This window comes from Onychostruthus taczanowskii, unplaced genomic scaffold, assembly GCF_017590055.1.
Source record: "Onychostruthus taczanowskii isolate IOZ18803 unplaced genomic scaffold, ASM1759005v1 scaffold38, whole genome shotgun sequence".
NCBI lineage: Eukaryota > Metazoa > Chordata > Aves > Passeriformes > Passeridae > Onychostruthus > Onychostruthus taczanowskii.
Window position 1 is genome coordinate 4,788,731 of NW_024501237.1, and position 15,551 is coordinate 4,804,281.

A 15,551-nucleotide genomic window follows, 5' to 3' on the forward strand; every position below is an offset into this window, starting at 1 on the left:
CTCCCTTCTTCCCTCAGTGGTGCAGGAGAGTGAGGATTATGGTCAGTTCTTCACATGATGCCTGTACTGCTACTTCTTCCTCAGGGGAAGACTCCTGACACTCTTCCCCTGCTCCAGCATGGCGTCTCTGTCACTTCAGACAGTCCTCCATGGACTTTATCCAATGTCTACGGGGACTTCAGGGGAATCTCAGCTCTGGCACCTGGAGCATCTCCTGCCCCTCCTTCTGCACTGACCTTGGGATCTGCAGAGCTATTCCTCTCACGTATTCTCGCTCCATTTCCTGGCTGCATTAGGCATTGTGCGGTTTTTCCCTTTTAAATACATTATCCCAGAGGCTCCACCATGGTCACTGGTGGGCTCAGCCTTGGCCAATGGCTGGTCTGTCTTGGAGATGTCTGGCACTGGCTCCATGGGACACGGGGGAAGCTTCAATCACCTTCTCACAGAGGTCCTCTCTGTAGCCCCCCACCACAAAAAACCTTGCTCTGCAAGCCCATATGTGATTCCTATCAGCCAGGAAAAGTAATTCTTTCTTCCACTCTCATTACCAAAGCGTCTTTGCTGTCTTGTTTTAGACACGAAATCGTTTTGAAGGAACAAGGTCAGAGGTAGAGGAGCTCATGAACAAGATCAGAAGAAATCCTCAGGAACATAAAAGAGCAAATCACTTCACGATGGAAGGCTACCTTTATGTACAGGAAAAAAGTAAGGTGTATTTTTGTATTCCACTGTGCCCATATTGGGCATATGGGCAAGTCTTGTCTCTACAGGTTAACATGATGATGCAAAGAATTTACTGTTGATTAAGGAGTCATCTAAGTATATTTGCAAAGTTTCTAGCAGCATTGTTACTGTGACTCATAAAAAAAGTACTGAGCTGAAAATGTGACAGGTTTTAGTAAAAGGAACTGAATTCGGGGAAGTTTTGTTTGTCCAAAGAATGGATTTCATCTTATTTTTAATCTCTTACTAATGACCTCGCCTAGAACTGTCAAACATTTGTTGTCAGCCAGCAACATGGGTTGTCAAGTTAGCCTCTGAAAATTTGGTTTGTTGAATATGATGAAATTGAGTGTCATTTCCTTGATTCATTGATACATTTTCATTACCTAATTGTGATGATAGGGTCAAATAAAGCAGACTATATGTTAGGTAGTTGGTGTTAAAATTCTTGCTGTGAAGGTGCATGTTGCATAAATCATATCCTGTCAACACTTCAAACAATTATAAATCTTTCTCACACTAGTAAAAAAGCCAAACAAGATGTAGAGCTCTTGTTGCTCAAGGAATGACAATTTATTGTAATTTATTATTTATTTTTAAACATTTTGCATAAATCATGTTTTTTAGAGGTTTGGCTTTATAGAGTGAAAAGATTCATATGCAGACCTGTTTTTTAGGAAGAGTTAAGTAATAGAAGTGCAGAGATACAAAGGGTCAGAATCCAAGTTTGAACAGTTAGCATTAAGGTGCAAATCTCAGCAATAATATTTGCAGTAAGCTGGGCTCCAAAGGAAGTGTCTTCTGTCTAGGGTGTGCACTTATTAATAGGAGAGAGTTCTGGTGTCAGAAGTTGTGATCAGACCTTAATCATGAGATTGTTTAGAACCTGTAACAGAGGTGTGGTAATCTGTGGTTATTTAGCTTCAAGTTACCAGGTGTAAATCTAGCTTTCTGTGTTCTTCTAAATAAGGGGTATTTACTTTATAGGGAAAAATTATTTAGTCTGTAGTGGAGAGAGAAAGATACATTAATAATTCTTTCCATTTTTCATTAAGCATAAGAGTGAAGTACAACATGTATTTTAGAATGATAAGCAGTGGTTAACATTAGTATGATGATGTATAATATTCTTAATTTGTATCTTTGCTTAAATACTGCATTAATAGGAATTAACTAGGGCTCTTAAGTATCATTTTAAAAAGCAGGAGAGGAGAATGCAGAAACTGGAAAAAGTTCATACTGTTTGTTGCTTTTGTGTTATGTAGGGCCTGCTCCCTTTGGTTCCAGTTGGGTGAAGCACTATTGCATGTACAGGAAAGAGACAAAGAAGTTCTCCATGATCCCATTTGAACACAGATCAGGAGGGAAAGTTGTATGTATATTTATGTATTCTACTCTTACACTTGTCCTGTATTGAGACCAGAGAATGTGTCAGATAAGATTTGTCAAGTACTTTCCCCTTCTACCCTCCTTGCCCCTTTTTTTCATCTTGCCTTATGCAATTCAGTCTGCCATCAAAGGACATTAACCTAAAGTAGTGGACATTAACCTTCTATTAAATTATTAATAGATAAGAATTCTCCAGACGTTTCAGTTGCATCCTTTTAGGAGAGCAGAGGACCTGGCACAGATACCATGCAATGTTTCACCATTTAGAATCTTGTTTATGAAGTCTTTAACTTTTTAAAGTATAAATCAGGAAAATATAACAGAGCTAGAAATTTCTTTATTAAATGATTCAGAGTTTTCTTTTGGAGATGTAAATACTAGAAGTGGGACTAGAAAAGTGGATAGGAATATAATTTGTACTGATAACTGAATGGAATTTCAGATGTCTTTAAAAGCATCTGAAATATTCAAGACCCAAGACTTTGTTTATCTTTAAATGGCTAAAACACTGAAATAGTTGGGAATTTATTACCTTTAAAGATGATACATTAAATGAATGTATTGATGGGGATAAAATGCATTTTGTTGCAAAGAAAAAGGATATCTGAATTTGGAAACTAAGGCTTGAGTCAATATGCCGGTAAATGCAGCATCCTGCTCTGTCTTCAGATTTGGTTAGGAGATCATGTTGTTGGAATTTTATCAAGTTATTATATCCTATTAGTTTCAGCAGAGGGGAGATGACTTTCATAATTTTGAGGACTCGGTGTATTTACAAATATATTGAGTTTGGAAGAATCTTTCAAAAGCCTTGGAAAACCGGATGTACTGAAAATTAGTGGTATTTGGTTTCCTTAATCACTTCAGTACTTCTATGAATTTTTTATCCTAATTTGCTCTAGTTGTAATAAACCATTTTAGTTAGTATAGTATATAGTATGTGTGGCTGAGCATTCAGTATTCTAAAACACCTAGGAAACCATTTCTGCTGTATTAAAAGCTTTCCCATTTGAAAACCCCTGCAGTTACTCCTTCAGTGACAGCCTTCTATGTCCAGAGATGCTGAATAAGACAAGAGATAGTTAAAATGTACAGTGAATCCTGATTTAATCTGGTAAAACTCAGCATTCACACATGAGTTTGTGATTCCTGGGTAAAATATGATCCTGGTGTTGGTCTCGAATAAAGAGTTGGTTCTGTGAGACATATTACAGGTAGTAAAGAACACTTCCTTTGTTCTAGTTGGTGTAGCCTTTACTAAGGCCTTTGCTATGGAAATCACTGTGGCTGACATGAAATTGGAAAAGGCTCTTTGCATGTTTATATTGTAATCAGTGCAAAATATTTTTGTTAATTTAACTTACTGTGGTACTGAGTCATTCAGTAAAGTACCAGGTAAATGGACTATTTTTATATTTATGTTGCAGAAGTGACCATAGAATTTATGTTATTTGTAGAAAAGTGAGCTGCAAACATGGGTGAATTCTTTTGCAATTGTCAGTTTTCAGTATAGCTTTTGCCATTTAATATAAATTTACCTCACTTGCCTTGTACAGCTGGCTTACTGGAGCTTATAAAAACTGGGTGAAGCTTATAAAATTTTTCTTTTCACAGGGTGACGCGGAACTCTTTGTCCTTACATATTGTACCAAAAGAAATACCGATACAATAGACAGGCGATTCTGTTTTGACTTAGAAGCTTCAGACAGGTAAGCTTGTGAAACACCCTAGGAAGAGCTCTTTTGAAGTAGTAATTAAAACTACTGCGAAATTACTGTTGCCTTTTCTTCTGAATCTTCAATCCTCAGTCCGAGTTCCAATGGGAATGGTCACTGGAGGAGCAGGCAAGCAATGCCATGGCTCACTGGGTTTTACCTCAGCTGTGTGTGGCAGAAGCAGAGAGGAACTAAACTCAAATGTAGACATTGCCTGAGCTCACATTAATGAAAAGCACAGACACAGTTAAGAGGAGCTATTAAGAGTTATCATAGTGAAGAAACATGGCTTAAATTGAGGTACATACAGCTATAGTGAAAGACTGATTGCAGTAATAATTTATATAGTCATGACCACATTGTGTCACACTCCTGTATTCCAAAATGATGGGTTGCTGAGGAGATATGCTGGATTTTCAGATTGAAATAAGGTAATTGGGATTTTGAGGCTTCTTGTGCCTGGTATAATCATCCACTGCATCTTGAACATTGTTCACTCTCTTTTTGAAGCACCACTTGTTGCACTATTTCTAAAGAAAAGACTTGCTAATCTTTTTCTCTAAAGGACCTCAAAATTTGATAAACATTGTCTTTCAACAGTGCTCTAGTCTTCCTTCATTTGTGAAGGTGAGGGTATCCAACTTCATAAGGTACTCCAAATAAATTAGGCCGTGGTAATGCTACATTCTTTTGATGCAGAAATGGATCATATCTGGAATTAAATGCTAGATGTAAATTGCTGAATTGCTGCCTAGTTTTTGCATCCACTCCCTCTGAGCTGCTATTAATCTACATGTTTGCTCCTTACTTACACCAATTAACCACATGCTAACTTATAATATAGTAGGTCTTCAAGTTTTATGGGCTTTTGCTTAGTGTTTTTCACTTCAAAAGCAGCAGGGCCAATGCTCTTGGGCCCCCCTGTCCTGTGATTGCTCATGGTCTGCAGGTATGTTTGTGATTATGTGCTCAAACTTTAATCAGAGTCTATGCTGAACTTGTGTGAATACTCAGACTGGCCTGAGGCATGTTCATTCCTACAACAAGCAATGGGTAAAGGGATGTGAAACTCCCACTGCATCAGAAAACTTCTAGCCCACATGGCAGATGAGAAGATGCTCATTTCCAGCTCAGGTGATATTTTTCATCACTCTACAGCATGGTTTGAACTTGCATTTTTGAGTTGAGGAGGATGTGGTTTAGCTGTTCTAATGTCCCAACAGTATGAAAGGGAGTAAAGATTTACACTGCAGGCATCAGCTCTTCTTGGGTTAGTGCATTGATTGGTCAGTAGGGATAACAGATTTCAAACTGAGTCCGATAAAATTGCTAAAAAGTAGCATGAGAAATGTCAGTCTGCCCCCCCTCTGTGTGGCATCTGCTCAGTGGGGTATGGAGTTTATACAGAGATGGATGGAGAGCAGGGTTTCCTTCATCCTGCAAAACACTTTTTCATTCTCTTCTCAGGTAAAAGGGGGAAAAATCTAGTTCCTCTTTCTGTCTTGATATAATAGACACAATTTGATCTGCTGTGACCTTGATATCAGACATTTTTCTTTCAATAATATATGTGTGTAATACTGAGATGTTCCCATGGAGATTAGTTCTGTGCTGCAGGCCATTAGCTTGTTTCCTTGGTATCAATTCAGGGCACACTTGTCCCTCAGCTTGTCCAAGTTAAAAAATAACACTGTGATTGACAGCTGGGCATGGGGTTTTCTTCACTACTGTGCTTTGGAAGGAGGCAAGGTCGTAAAATTTTAGGGAAGACATTTAAGTAGCAAACATTCAACCTTGTGTGTGACTTAAGCATAACTTCGAGCTAGCTGAAAATTTGCATCTTTTTCTTTCAAAAGGAATGCTGAGGTGGTTGTATTTTCTTTAAATTCTGATATTTATGGCTCTCAGGGTGTTAAGATTCTGGTGAAATCTCTGGGAAGTGCTATTTTTCTGTTTCTAGTACTCCATCATGTTTACTTGAAGGTGACTAGTGGTAAATATAAAGAAATTTAAATTTTAAGGAGAGAGCAGAAGTCTTCTAGGATAGGAAGAAGTTATTTTATTGATAAAGAGCATTATCCTTCTGAAATACTACCTGGATTTAATTTTTTTCCAATACAGGACAAAGAGAGAAGGTTTTGTTTCCTTCGACTTTATTTTGAAGACAAATAAATGATATTTCATGCAGCATATATTGAGTTGGATGTATTGCTTCTAGGTTGATACTCTGATACCTTGACAACTGTAATTTAGTGAAAAGAACTAAATGGTTGCAAGCTATGATCATTGTTGCTGCTTTAAAGATGAAAATTACATATTGAGTTAACAAATTCCATTTTTCATCTAACAGCAATACAAGTCCAAGTTTATTTACAATTCACAAAATTCAGTAACTCCAGCAAGTGTTGGAATCAGCAGGTGATCAACAATGAGCTATTTCAAATAGTTTGAAGATTACATTTATTTTCCTTTTTCCTCTCTGTTCTCCCTATTTCTTACTGCATGTATCACTTCTATATCTTTTATTTTCAAGATCAGCAGTGTTCAGTTATTAAACAAAAGAAAAAGAACCCTGACTTCTAGGGCAATGGGGTTTTGCTTGTAGTTAGAAATTGAATTTGACAAGCATTTTTTAGTTGTTGATGAATGTAGTTACCTTATGTTGTTGGCACATTTGCAGGCCTGGAGTTCCTGTGACCATGCAGGCATTTTCTGAGGAAGACAGGAAGCTGTGGATGGAAGCCTTGGATGGAAAAGAAGCTGTAAGCATAATTTTTAAAATACTCTTTTTAATGGGGAATTCTCTCACCCTCTGCTTTCTGATCCCATTTTTACTTTAATAAACTGGCATTATGTAGTTTGCAAAATGAGAGATTCAATGAATAAAGGATAAAAGTGAGATAAAACTCAGGAGAGATGAGTAACTTGGTAAAGCTCAGTGTAGATAACTGCTAATGCTGATATGAGAATTTTTCATTGTAATGACAGCATCAATTTTTATAAATGGTTTCCCATCCCAATGATAATATTGGTGTTGTAGAAAATGTCTAGTTATAAGCATGTTCACTTAGTCTTATGCTGACATGCTTCATTCCAGTGGCAAAAGTGTGTTACATGGTGTTATTATTTTACTTTTTAAAACCAGATCAAAAAGTTCTTGTCAATGGGACTGAGGTTGCACATGAATTTGCTTAATTTCTGTCTCTTATCAGGAAACAGGTCTGAAACTTTGAATTGAAACACACTATTTATTCTTACAATGATAAATATATTGGTCTTGTGGGCCAGAAATGGTGGGGTTTTCTAGACAATGACACAGTCACGTGTCTGCCCCAGTAGTTGTTTGATTGACCTCAATGTTACACTAATCTGGTTTCATTTGCAGAGGTGTTCATTACCATGATATGTTGGCTGAGCTGGACTCCCCAATAAGTTGAAAACTTCTGGGAAACCCAAACTGGAACATAAATCCCAGGAATCATCACATTCTTAGTAATTTGAATGGCCTTGAAACTGTGGGAATTTAACCTGCAGAGAAACATAGGAACATGGGGCACATAAATCCCAGTTAACTGGCTACAGCCAGTGCAGTGGCTGTAGCTGACATTGTTCTGAGGGAGCACAAACCTCTGGTCCTGCTGTTAGAGCTGCTGGTGGTGCTGTGTTCTGGCTGTAATCGGCTGCATTGTGCCTACTGAGCATTAAGATTGAGAGTATCTTCTTTTTCTGGTTTCATGAAAGTCTTTAAAATAATGTGTCTTTTTTACTCTTTTTGTGTTAGCTGCTCATCAACTTGAATAGAATGAATGCAAAACAAGAGGGAAGTAAGTATTTGAATTAGCATTAAGGCTGATTTTGTTAATATTTTAAAATTAAGAAATACAAAGATCATTTTTTTTCCATCTCTGGAACTTTTTCCCCCTTAATTATTTTGCTTTTAAATCTTGAGTTTTGAATATTACTTGTAATTTTTTTAATTACAAGTAATTAATTAATTTTGTAATTAATGGATTTTCATACTAACTCAGTACATATTGTATAGGACTGGACATAAGCTGGAGAAAGTCTGATTGTTTTTGCCGATATACTTAATGCCTGAAATTGATTCAAGAGTGAATTTGTATGTAAATGCATCATAATTTCTTAATCCAGATTGTGCGTACATTTCTGTTAGAATGTGAAGGTATGGTTTTAAAAGCAGTTGCAGCTGAAGATCAAGATCAGCAAAAAAGCTGAATTTGTACATTTAAAATATAAACCAAAATATGGAAGTAAAAGAGATGGCTTTCTTTACACAGCATTAGCTTTCTTCTGTTGGTGAAGTGTAAGAGTGAAAACAGGTATCTCTCTTTGATTATGAGGCACTTTATGCTTGCTTTTTTAAAAACTTGAAATTGCTGATTCAAGCTGGATCCTAACGTTTTTAATAGAAATTTTTCCTCAGATTTGTCTTTTCATGGTGCAAGACCAGGTCCCCAGGAGCAAGAAGGCCAGATGTTTGGGGGAAGGGAAGTTTTGCAACATAAGCTTTTAAATGAAGTTTTGATGTGAAGAAAAAGAGTAAGATAGGAACAACAAAGGAATGCTGGAGCTCAGCTGTTGTCCTGTTCATGCATCTGCTTTCATGTAGTCAGATCATTAACTGCTGTGAAATGATATACATGTGTCCTGTATCTTTAGTGTGGGAATTTCTTTGGCTGAGGGTAGGACTCAGTAAAAGCCCTGCTGTTGATAATTATGTTTTTTCATCATAAGTACTTCCTTGTCCCATTTGGTGAACTCTCTCAGATGTTGTCGATGTTGCAGTAAGTACTGTTAAATTCCATCTTGCATCTGCCAACATGTGTAACTAATCAGAGATCCCATTCTTCAAAGGATGCTGCTGTGAACACATTCACTGAAGCCACTATCACCAGAACAAGCCTTTACTTCAGCTAGGCAGGCTTGTTAAGGAGAAAAGCAGAATTTCTCTACAAAAAGTGATGTATTTTTCCAATTTCAGAATATTTATTGTTTTGCCTCAAACTACTAGCTTCATGATTAAGTCCAGCCTTACTTTCAGTGAAAGACACAATTATATTGATGCTTTTAAACTGTTCAACCCTTTTTATTTATTTTTTTTTTAGGTGCACAGTTGGATAAGATAGGGTTCACCATCATCAAAAAGTGCATCAGTGCTGTTGAAACACGAGGTAATGATCAACCCAACCTGTTTGTGAAGAGGGTGAAGCAGCTGGTCTGCTGAAGAAGGTGGTAAAGTCTCCTGTAGATCTCTGGAAAAGACTTTACCATGGAAGACATTTCACTGATTACATTGACCAAGACAGGAGTCTGTCCAGTCTGTCCTTTTATGCATGGCTTTCTTTCAAGAAACGCGTTTGCCAGAAGTGCTCACAAGTGGGGTGTAGCACCTGTCTTGACAAAGGGAGCCAATCTTTGTGCACAAAAGCTAAGAGAAACCTGTTGTGTTTTGTAGGCATTGCCTGCACCTTTGCTTTGCAGTTCAGAGTAATTTATTTCAGTGTTTCATTTCTGAACAGGCAGGTGATTAACAAAAAGTGTTGAAGTACTTTTCATGGAGTTAGTTTCACCCCAGGGACAAAGATGCTGTCAGGATTTATTGTTGCATATGCTCATTGTGGTACTTCCAGAATTGGAGATGGAGGAGAGTAGTGTGCAGACAGTATTCAAGAGGTATTTGGGATTGATTTTGGAGAGGCTCTGCTGAAGTGTGTGCTGACCAGCCACTCTGAGGCTCACTGCATTGTACATGGCATTGTGTGGAGAACCAGCTGTTTGGTTGTGGTTTTTAAGAAAAGAAGTGAAGGCATGAAAGTAGGTAAGGTTACAATAGATTTCTCAGTTTGTTAAAAGAGATGTTGTAATTTCTCTCTGGACATTTTTGTTTTCTCCTAAATTGTTGACTTTCCCTCCTACTCCCAAAGGGGACACTTAGAATTTTTCACAAACTGGATCTTTTTATTTCTGGAGGTCTGGCATTGCACAGGGCAGAATACTTAGATCTTTCTGTGTATCGCAGTCCAGCTTTAATAAGATGAGCAGAAGAGCAGGTTCATGCTTGCTGTCAGTGCAGCATCTTACTGAAAAAGTGTCTTCCATGCATACGCTTACTATACAATAGTATTAGGAACATAAGCAGACTTTGTGATACATAAAGTTTTGCATTTAAACAGCAAGAAGTATCTGAAGTCCTTTTTCTCTCAGACCTTTTTGTATCAGTCCTGTCTGATGCATTAAACATGTTATTCCAGATTAAGCCATATTTTATCTGGTGTTATTTTTGTTCATTCCGTTCTTTTGAATATTTTTGCAGATACGTTTGCCTGTCTCATCACTTTAAAATATAAGTTACTGGCATTTACAATCTGAATATTTGAGCTGGGAAACATTGCAGGTAAAGCTGGTGTCCCACAGATAAGTTGTCTTCACTGCAAAACCCTGTCTCAGTATAGTCTGGGTCTTCTCTTTACAGTGAATGAAGCAGATTTAATAAAAAGGGTGTCATGTGCTCATGTAATGAAAGGCTAGTTTTGGCCTGTAGTACAGTTACAGGCTACCTTACAATACCTCATGAATTCTCCTTACTATAGTATATTTTGGTTTATTATTTATAACTGTGTTCAAATAGTTTCCTTCAAGTTGTGGGTTGATTATTTTTTTCTTTTTCTGATATCCTACAAGGAAAGTGAAACACACTTTTAACACTTTCTTAATGAAATGACTATTTGGAAAAATGTTTTTTGTTGCCTTTTTTTTTCCCTCAGGGCTGTGGTTGGATAGGTTAAACTGAATGGAAGTTTAAGTACACTCTGTCCTTTATGTCTTGATTTAGGGGTATGTAAGAATGTGCAAAGTATTTGTGTAACTCTCTTGTTCAAGACAAATTATGAGCTTTCATGGGTTAGCAGCATTTCTCCCCATAGTGGGGTCTGCCCTGAAACATACTTGGGAAAGAATTAAAGTTCCCCAAGTCTACACAGACTTTGCACCTTTGCTGTCCTATGTATACAGCCTCTGTAAGACGTGCAGTCAATAGAGTGCTTTGTGGTAGTTACTACCAATGAAAAAGACTTGTGTCTATTAATTTTCTTTCAGAGAGTACTCAAGAAAGAAAATAAATCAGTTTCCAATTAATATTTCTCATCCTGGGGTTCCAAGAATATATTTAGGTGAGGTACTGCCTTCCAGAAACTCAACAATCCATTTAATTTGGTTTCAATCCACTTGATTTTTCTATTACATTTCAAGCAGCTGTTGATGATTTTCTGTTTAGTGATTCTGAACTTAACATTAACTGCATTTAAAAAACAAAACAAGTAAACAACTCCAAAACAAAACAAAAAACCTCTAAAGGACCTTCTGCTGATGTCTGCTGAGCTAAGCAACCGAGGGCCAGGAGAGCATTCAGTCATTTTTCTCAAAAGGGTTTGGACAAATAGTTGTACGATGAAGAAAATCCATCTCTCAAGTGGCAGAATTTTCTACCTGTATTTTTCCTTGAAAACCATTTTTACTTGGTTATTTTACTTTAATGATAATACATCAAAAGCAAGTTATATTCAGCAGGAGAAAACAGGACAGATGCTTCTTCAGAGACGATGCTAGTGTGCCATGTTTTTATCTCTTTTAATCATAATGGGTGTGAGGTTGGCGTGGGTGGGAAGAGAGGACAGTCTAGTGTGGGTGGAAACTGAGAATAGTCTTGTCATGTCACAGCAGAAGTAGTCTGGTATTCAGAGAGAGAAGAGCATAACGGAGATATTGAACATAAACTTGTCAATGGCTGGTTAATTTTTTTTCTCAGTTACGTTCCCTTCTATAAAGCCAGGAAGGGAATTATTTGCTCTGAATGAATAGAAGCACAAAAATCAGTGTCTTGGTTAAAATGCATGTGAGCTTCTGATTCAGCATTGCCTTACAAGGCTGTGCTTCACTGGTAGGACATGCTGAGGCATCAGGATATGCATCCCATCTCTCACATACTGAGCACCATGCTGGTTGGATGTGCCTCTCTGTTTTGTCTTGGAGAGAGCATTTTGGGATTATCTTTGGAGTATTTAATTTATTATTCTCTCCTGAGAATAATAGAACGGGGTAGATGTTTATAGAAACATCAAAGAGCTGCGTGCTCCACTAGTAAAGGCTCTGTGCATGTTTTTGTGTGCAAGTAGCTGGTTGTGCCTTCTGAGGGGATGTGATGGGTAAAGTTTGCCAGAGCAGAATTTGTCTTGATGTTAGGACTAGCAGAGCTGCCAATCTGAGCTGTAGAGAGAGATGGCAGCATTGAGCTGCATGACCAGGCTGGCTGCTCCTCAGGCAGAAAGTACATGATGAAGAGAGAGTAAAAAACCTTTGCAAGTGACATAAAACTCTCTGTCATTACCTTGAATTTAGAGTGTCACTTGTATGGCTGTTTCTGTGCCATGGATTTTGGTATAAAAATTTGTATTTGCAGCTATATTGCAAGTCTGTGTCAGCCTCATGTACAATGCCAGTTGCAAAATAAACTTGCCTACTCCGTACCTTGCTTATAATACTATAAATTACTGTCTTGCTTTCAATACCTTATATTCCTAAGCATGCTTCACAAGCTGTGTCCCTGTGCCAAATTCTGTATCAGGCAGCCAAACATCTTGAGATAATGTAAATATGAAGGAAGTTGTGCTGCGGGGCTTTACCGTTCCAGGTTGCCAATAGTGGTTGAGCCGGCAGACACAGCGTCTGAACCCTTCAGCATTTCAGGCAGTGGTGAGCTATTCCTTGCAATGAGTCATTCTGTCAATTGTGTTCTGTAAATGCCAAGCGTTATCAGTGTTGGATGTGCTGAAGATCTGAAATGTGCAGATTAAATCAGAAGTAGGACTGTTTCAAACCAGGTTTGTATATTTTAAATAAAACATCATTTAAAAGTATGGTTAAAGGTATAATCTCAAACTATGTTAAAATATTAATGCCTCTTTGCACTCCTTGATGTCTGCTAGCAATTAGCTATGGTTTTTTCATGTTGATGAATTTGAAACTGATCAATTATCTGATAATCTCTATCATAAATTCATGATTATTGCTGGAGGATTGTCGTAGTTTCAATACTGCCATTTTCCAGAGACTTCTGCATTATCATGTCTGTTTAATACTGAGGAATAGGTTTTGTGGTTTGACCTTAATTATTTCTAAGCCTGTAAAGGTATGTTTGGGGTCAGTACAGTTGGTTCCCCCCAGTTTTAATGTCAGAAACACAGGAAATCACAAATCAACTTCTGAGATAAGCAAAAGCTGAGTGTGACAGTATTTCTTCAGCTTTTTTTATCTTGCATATGATGCAGAGGGCTTGTTCTGTGGTACTGAAAGTAACAGAAGACATTGTATAAAAAAATGTGATGCATTTTGGCAAAGTTTGGTGTTAGTTTGGTACCAGAATTTTCCTGGACACCTCTGAGAAGTTTGAAGCAAAACTATTTGCTGCTCTCAGGACAGATTTGTAGTGCATTCTTGTTTGGAGTGTATCAAGGACTATATTGTTGAGGTTTTTTTTAGTGTCTTCAAGTGGTGCATAGTCTGCTGTCATACTTGTTCTAGGGATCATTGGAAAACTTACTTTGTTGTGTTGATAATTTCCTATTTTGAGAAACAGTGTTGTGGCCCGGTAGCTGTTTTGGTTTTATTCAGTTCATTCTTTTGTGCACAGCTGAACTGCAAGCACACTCCTAAGTTGTGTGTTTTGATGAGCACAGATAAAATAAAGGAGATCTGACTTATTCTGTTAATTTGAGTCAGCTCTGAACCTGGTGTCTAGCTTAAGGCTCAGCACCCTTCCAGCAGCGCCTGCATCCTTGGGAGGAAAAAGGGCCAGTTTTACCCAGGGGGAGCAAGCAAGGGAGCAGCTGCAGCCCTGGGACAGAGGAAAGAGCAGTGCTGGCAGGGAGGAGTTCAGCAGGCTCAAGAATCTGGGATGGCCAAGGAGGCTGCAGACTGTGTGAGGAAGAGGAAGGCGTCAGAAGAGATGCAGCAAGGCTAGGCAGGAGGAGGAGGTAGAAAATGCCAAGTTCTCTCTACCATATTGAGAATTATTGCTGTGTATTATGGCTCTGTCTGACAGTAATTCATTAAAAGGCTAATGATTTTTACATACTTCATCTAATATTTATTTGGGAAGAAACTTTTTCTCATATGACTGGTTTTAATTTTCCTTCGCGGTGTTGGAGCAGCTTGGTATTGAAGCTGGGAGTTCTCCACAATTCTTCCTTTGTTGAAGGATATTTTGAATAAGAATACCACATAATCTGTTATTTAAAAATATTTCCTTGGAGTAGAAACACAGCTATTTTGTGGCATTTCTACTCTTCCATGCCAGTGTGATTATGAAGGTAGATTGTGTTTGGAGATGGCTGCTTATTATGAGGCCTCTCAAACATCTGTGTCCTGTAGTATTTTATTTACCTCCCACTCCCTAGGCTCTGAAACAATGCAGCAAAGACTATCTTATTTTGCCCTTTTTCTTCCCTGCCCCTTTTCTCCCTCCCAATTTTTTTTCAATTTATATTCACAATTTTACTTCCCTGGGGATAAAACTGGGTAATGTAATGGAAAGCAAAAGCAGGGGACGAAAAGGGGTAGAGAAGTGAATGTATGTGAGATGATGGAAGGGCACAGAGGAATGCTGGGAAAGTGGTCCAGTGTCCATATAGAATGGGAGTAGGGGACTGAAAATACTCTGCTCGTTATGGCTCCTCTGTTCATTCCAAGAAAAACTGTTCAGTAGCTTTTGGTGGTGCCTCTGGATGTAACTCCTATGTGGACCACAGTGGGTTGGAATGAGGCCTTGTATCTTAAATGGAGAGCATTTATAAACTTGAAAAAGTACTGATTTTGAGGACTGGGAATAGGCTTAGGTTTTTCTTCATCCAAAGTGATTTAGTGACCGTATATTGGGGGGGAAAAAAGAAATATTAAAGTTATTGAAGAAATCTTAATTTAGCATTTGTTTGTTCAGTTCCTGCATTTTTAGAATGTGGCTATTGATGTACCCAAAATGCAATTTTAAAGATTTGAAATTAGACAGTGGTTTATTTATTTATTTTCAAGTAAACCTTTGCCCCTGTTTGCTTCTCCTCTCAGTTTCAGAAGTGGAATTGAGGTACATGAAATCTTTATCAAATATAACATGAACTTACCTTAAAAACAGAGTAAGAAAAGGATTCTTCATTTATAATGTTGTTCTTGGAACTGTTAATACTATGTAGTCTCTCTGTCTTTGAAGATAATTTGTTGCCTGGGGCAAAAATTTTAATGCTAAATTTGACTGTGGTTGATCTCATGATTTTTTTTTTTTTTTTTTTTTTTTTTTTTTTTTACATAATAGGTATAAATGACCAAGGATTGTACAGAGTTGTGGGGGTGAGTTCAAAGGTCCAGAGACTTCTGAGTTTGTTGATGGGTATGCCTCTATTTTACAAATATTTTTCAATGTTTTATTTCATGTTGTTTTACTGTCAATATTTAGTTTTTAAAGCAACTTCCAGTAGTTTGCTCTGGTCCATGCAAATAATCACCACATCATTGTAAGCTTCCCTACTTTAGAAAGACCTGGATTAGTTGGTATGAATAAATTAAGAACTGCTATGAGACATATATAGGAGCAAAGATTGTGCTTTGTGCAAGGCTGATAGAAGTGGGATTAAAGCAGCCTAAGTTGAAGGATCT

At 37.7% G+C, this 15,551-nt stretch overlaps 1 protein-coding gene across 1 annotated transcript in view; it reads left to right on the forward strand.

Moving 5' to 3' along the window:
* ARHGAP10 (Rho GTPase activating protein 10) overlaps positions 1-15,551 on the forward strand; it is a 137,930-nt gene that overhangs the window by 65,508 nt on the left and 56,871 nt on the right. Inside the window, exons 8-14 of the mRNA XM_041412073.1 lie at positions 579-708; positions 1,992-2,098; positions 3,730-3,824; positions 6,511-6,592; positions 7,612-7,654; positions 8,957-9,022; positions 15,211-15,285. Of these exons, the coding sequence (XP_041268007.1) occupies positions 579-708; positions 1,992-2,098; positions 3,730-3,824; positions 6,511-6,592; positions 7,612-7,654; positions 8,957-9,022; positions 15,211-15,285 (598 nt within the window). The remainder of the gene's footprint in view (positions 1-578; positions 709-1,991; positions 2,099-3,729; positions 3,825-6,510; positions 6,593-7,611; positions 7,655-8,956; positions 9,023-15,210; positions 15,286-15,551) is intronic.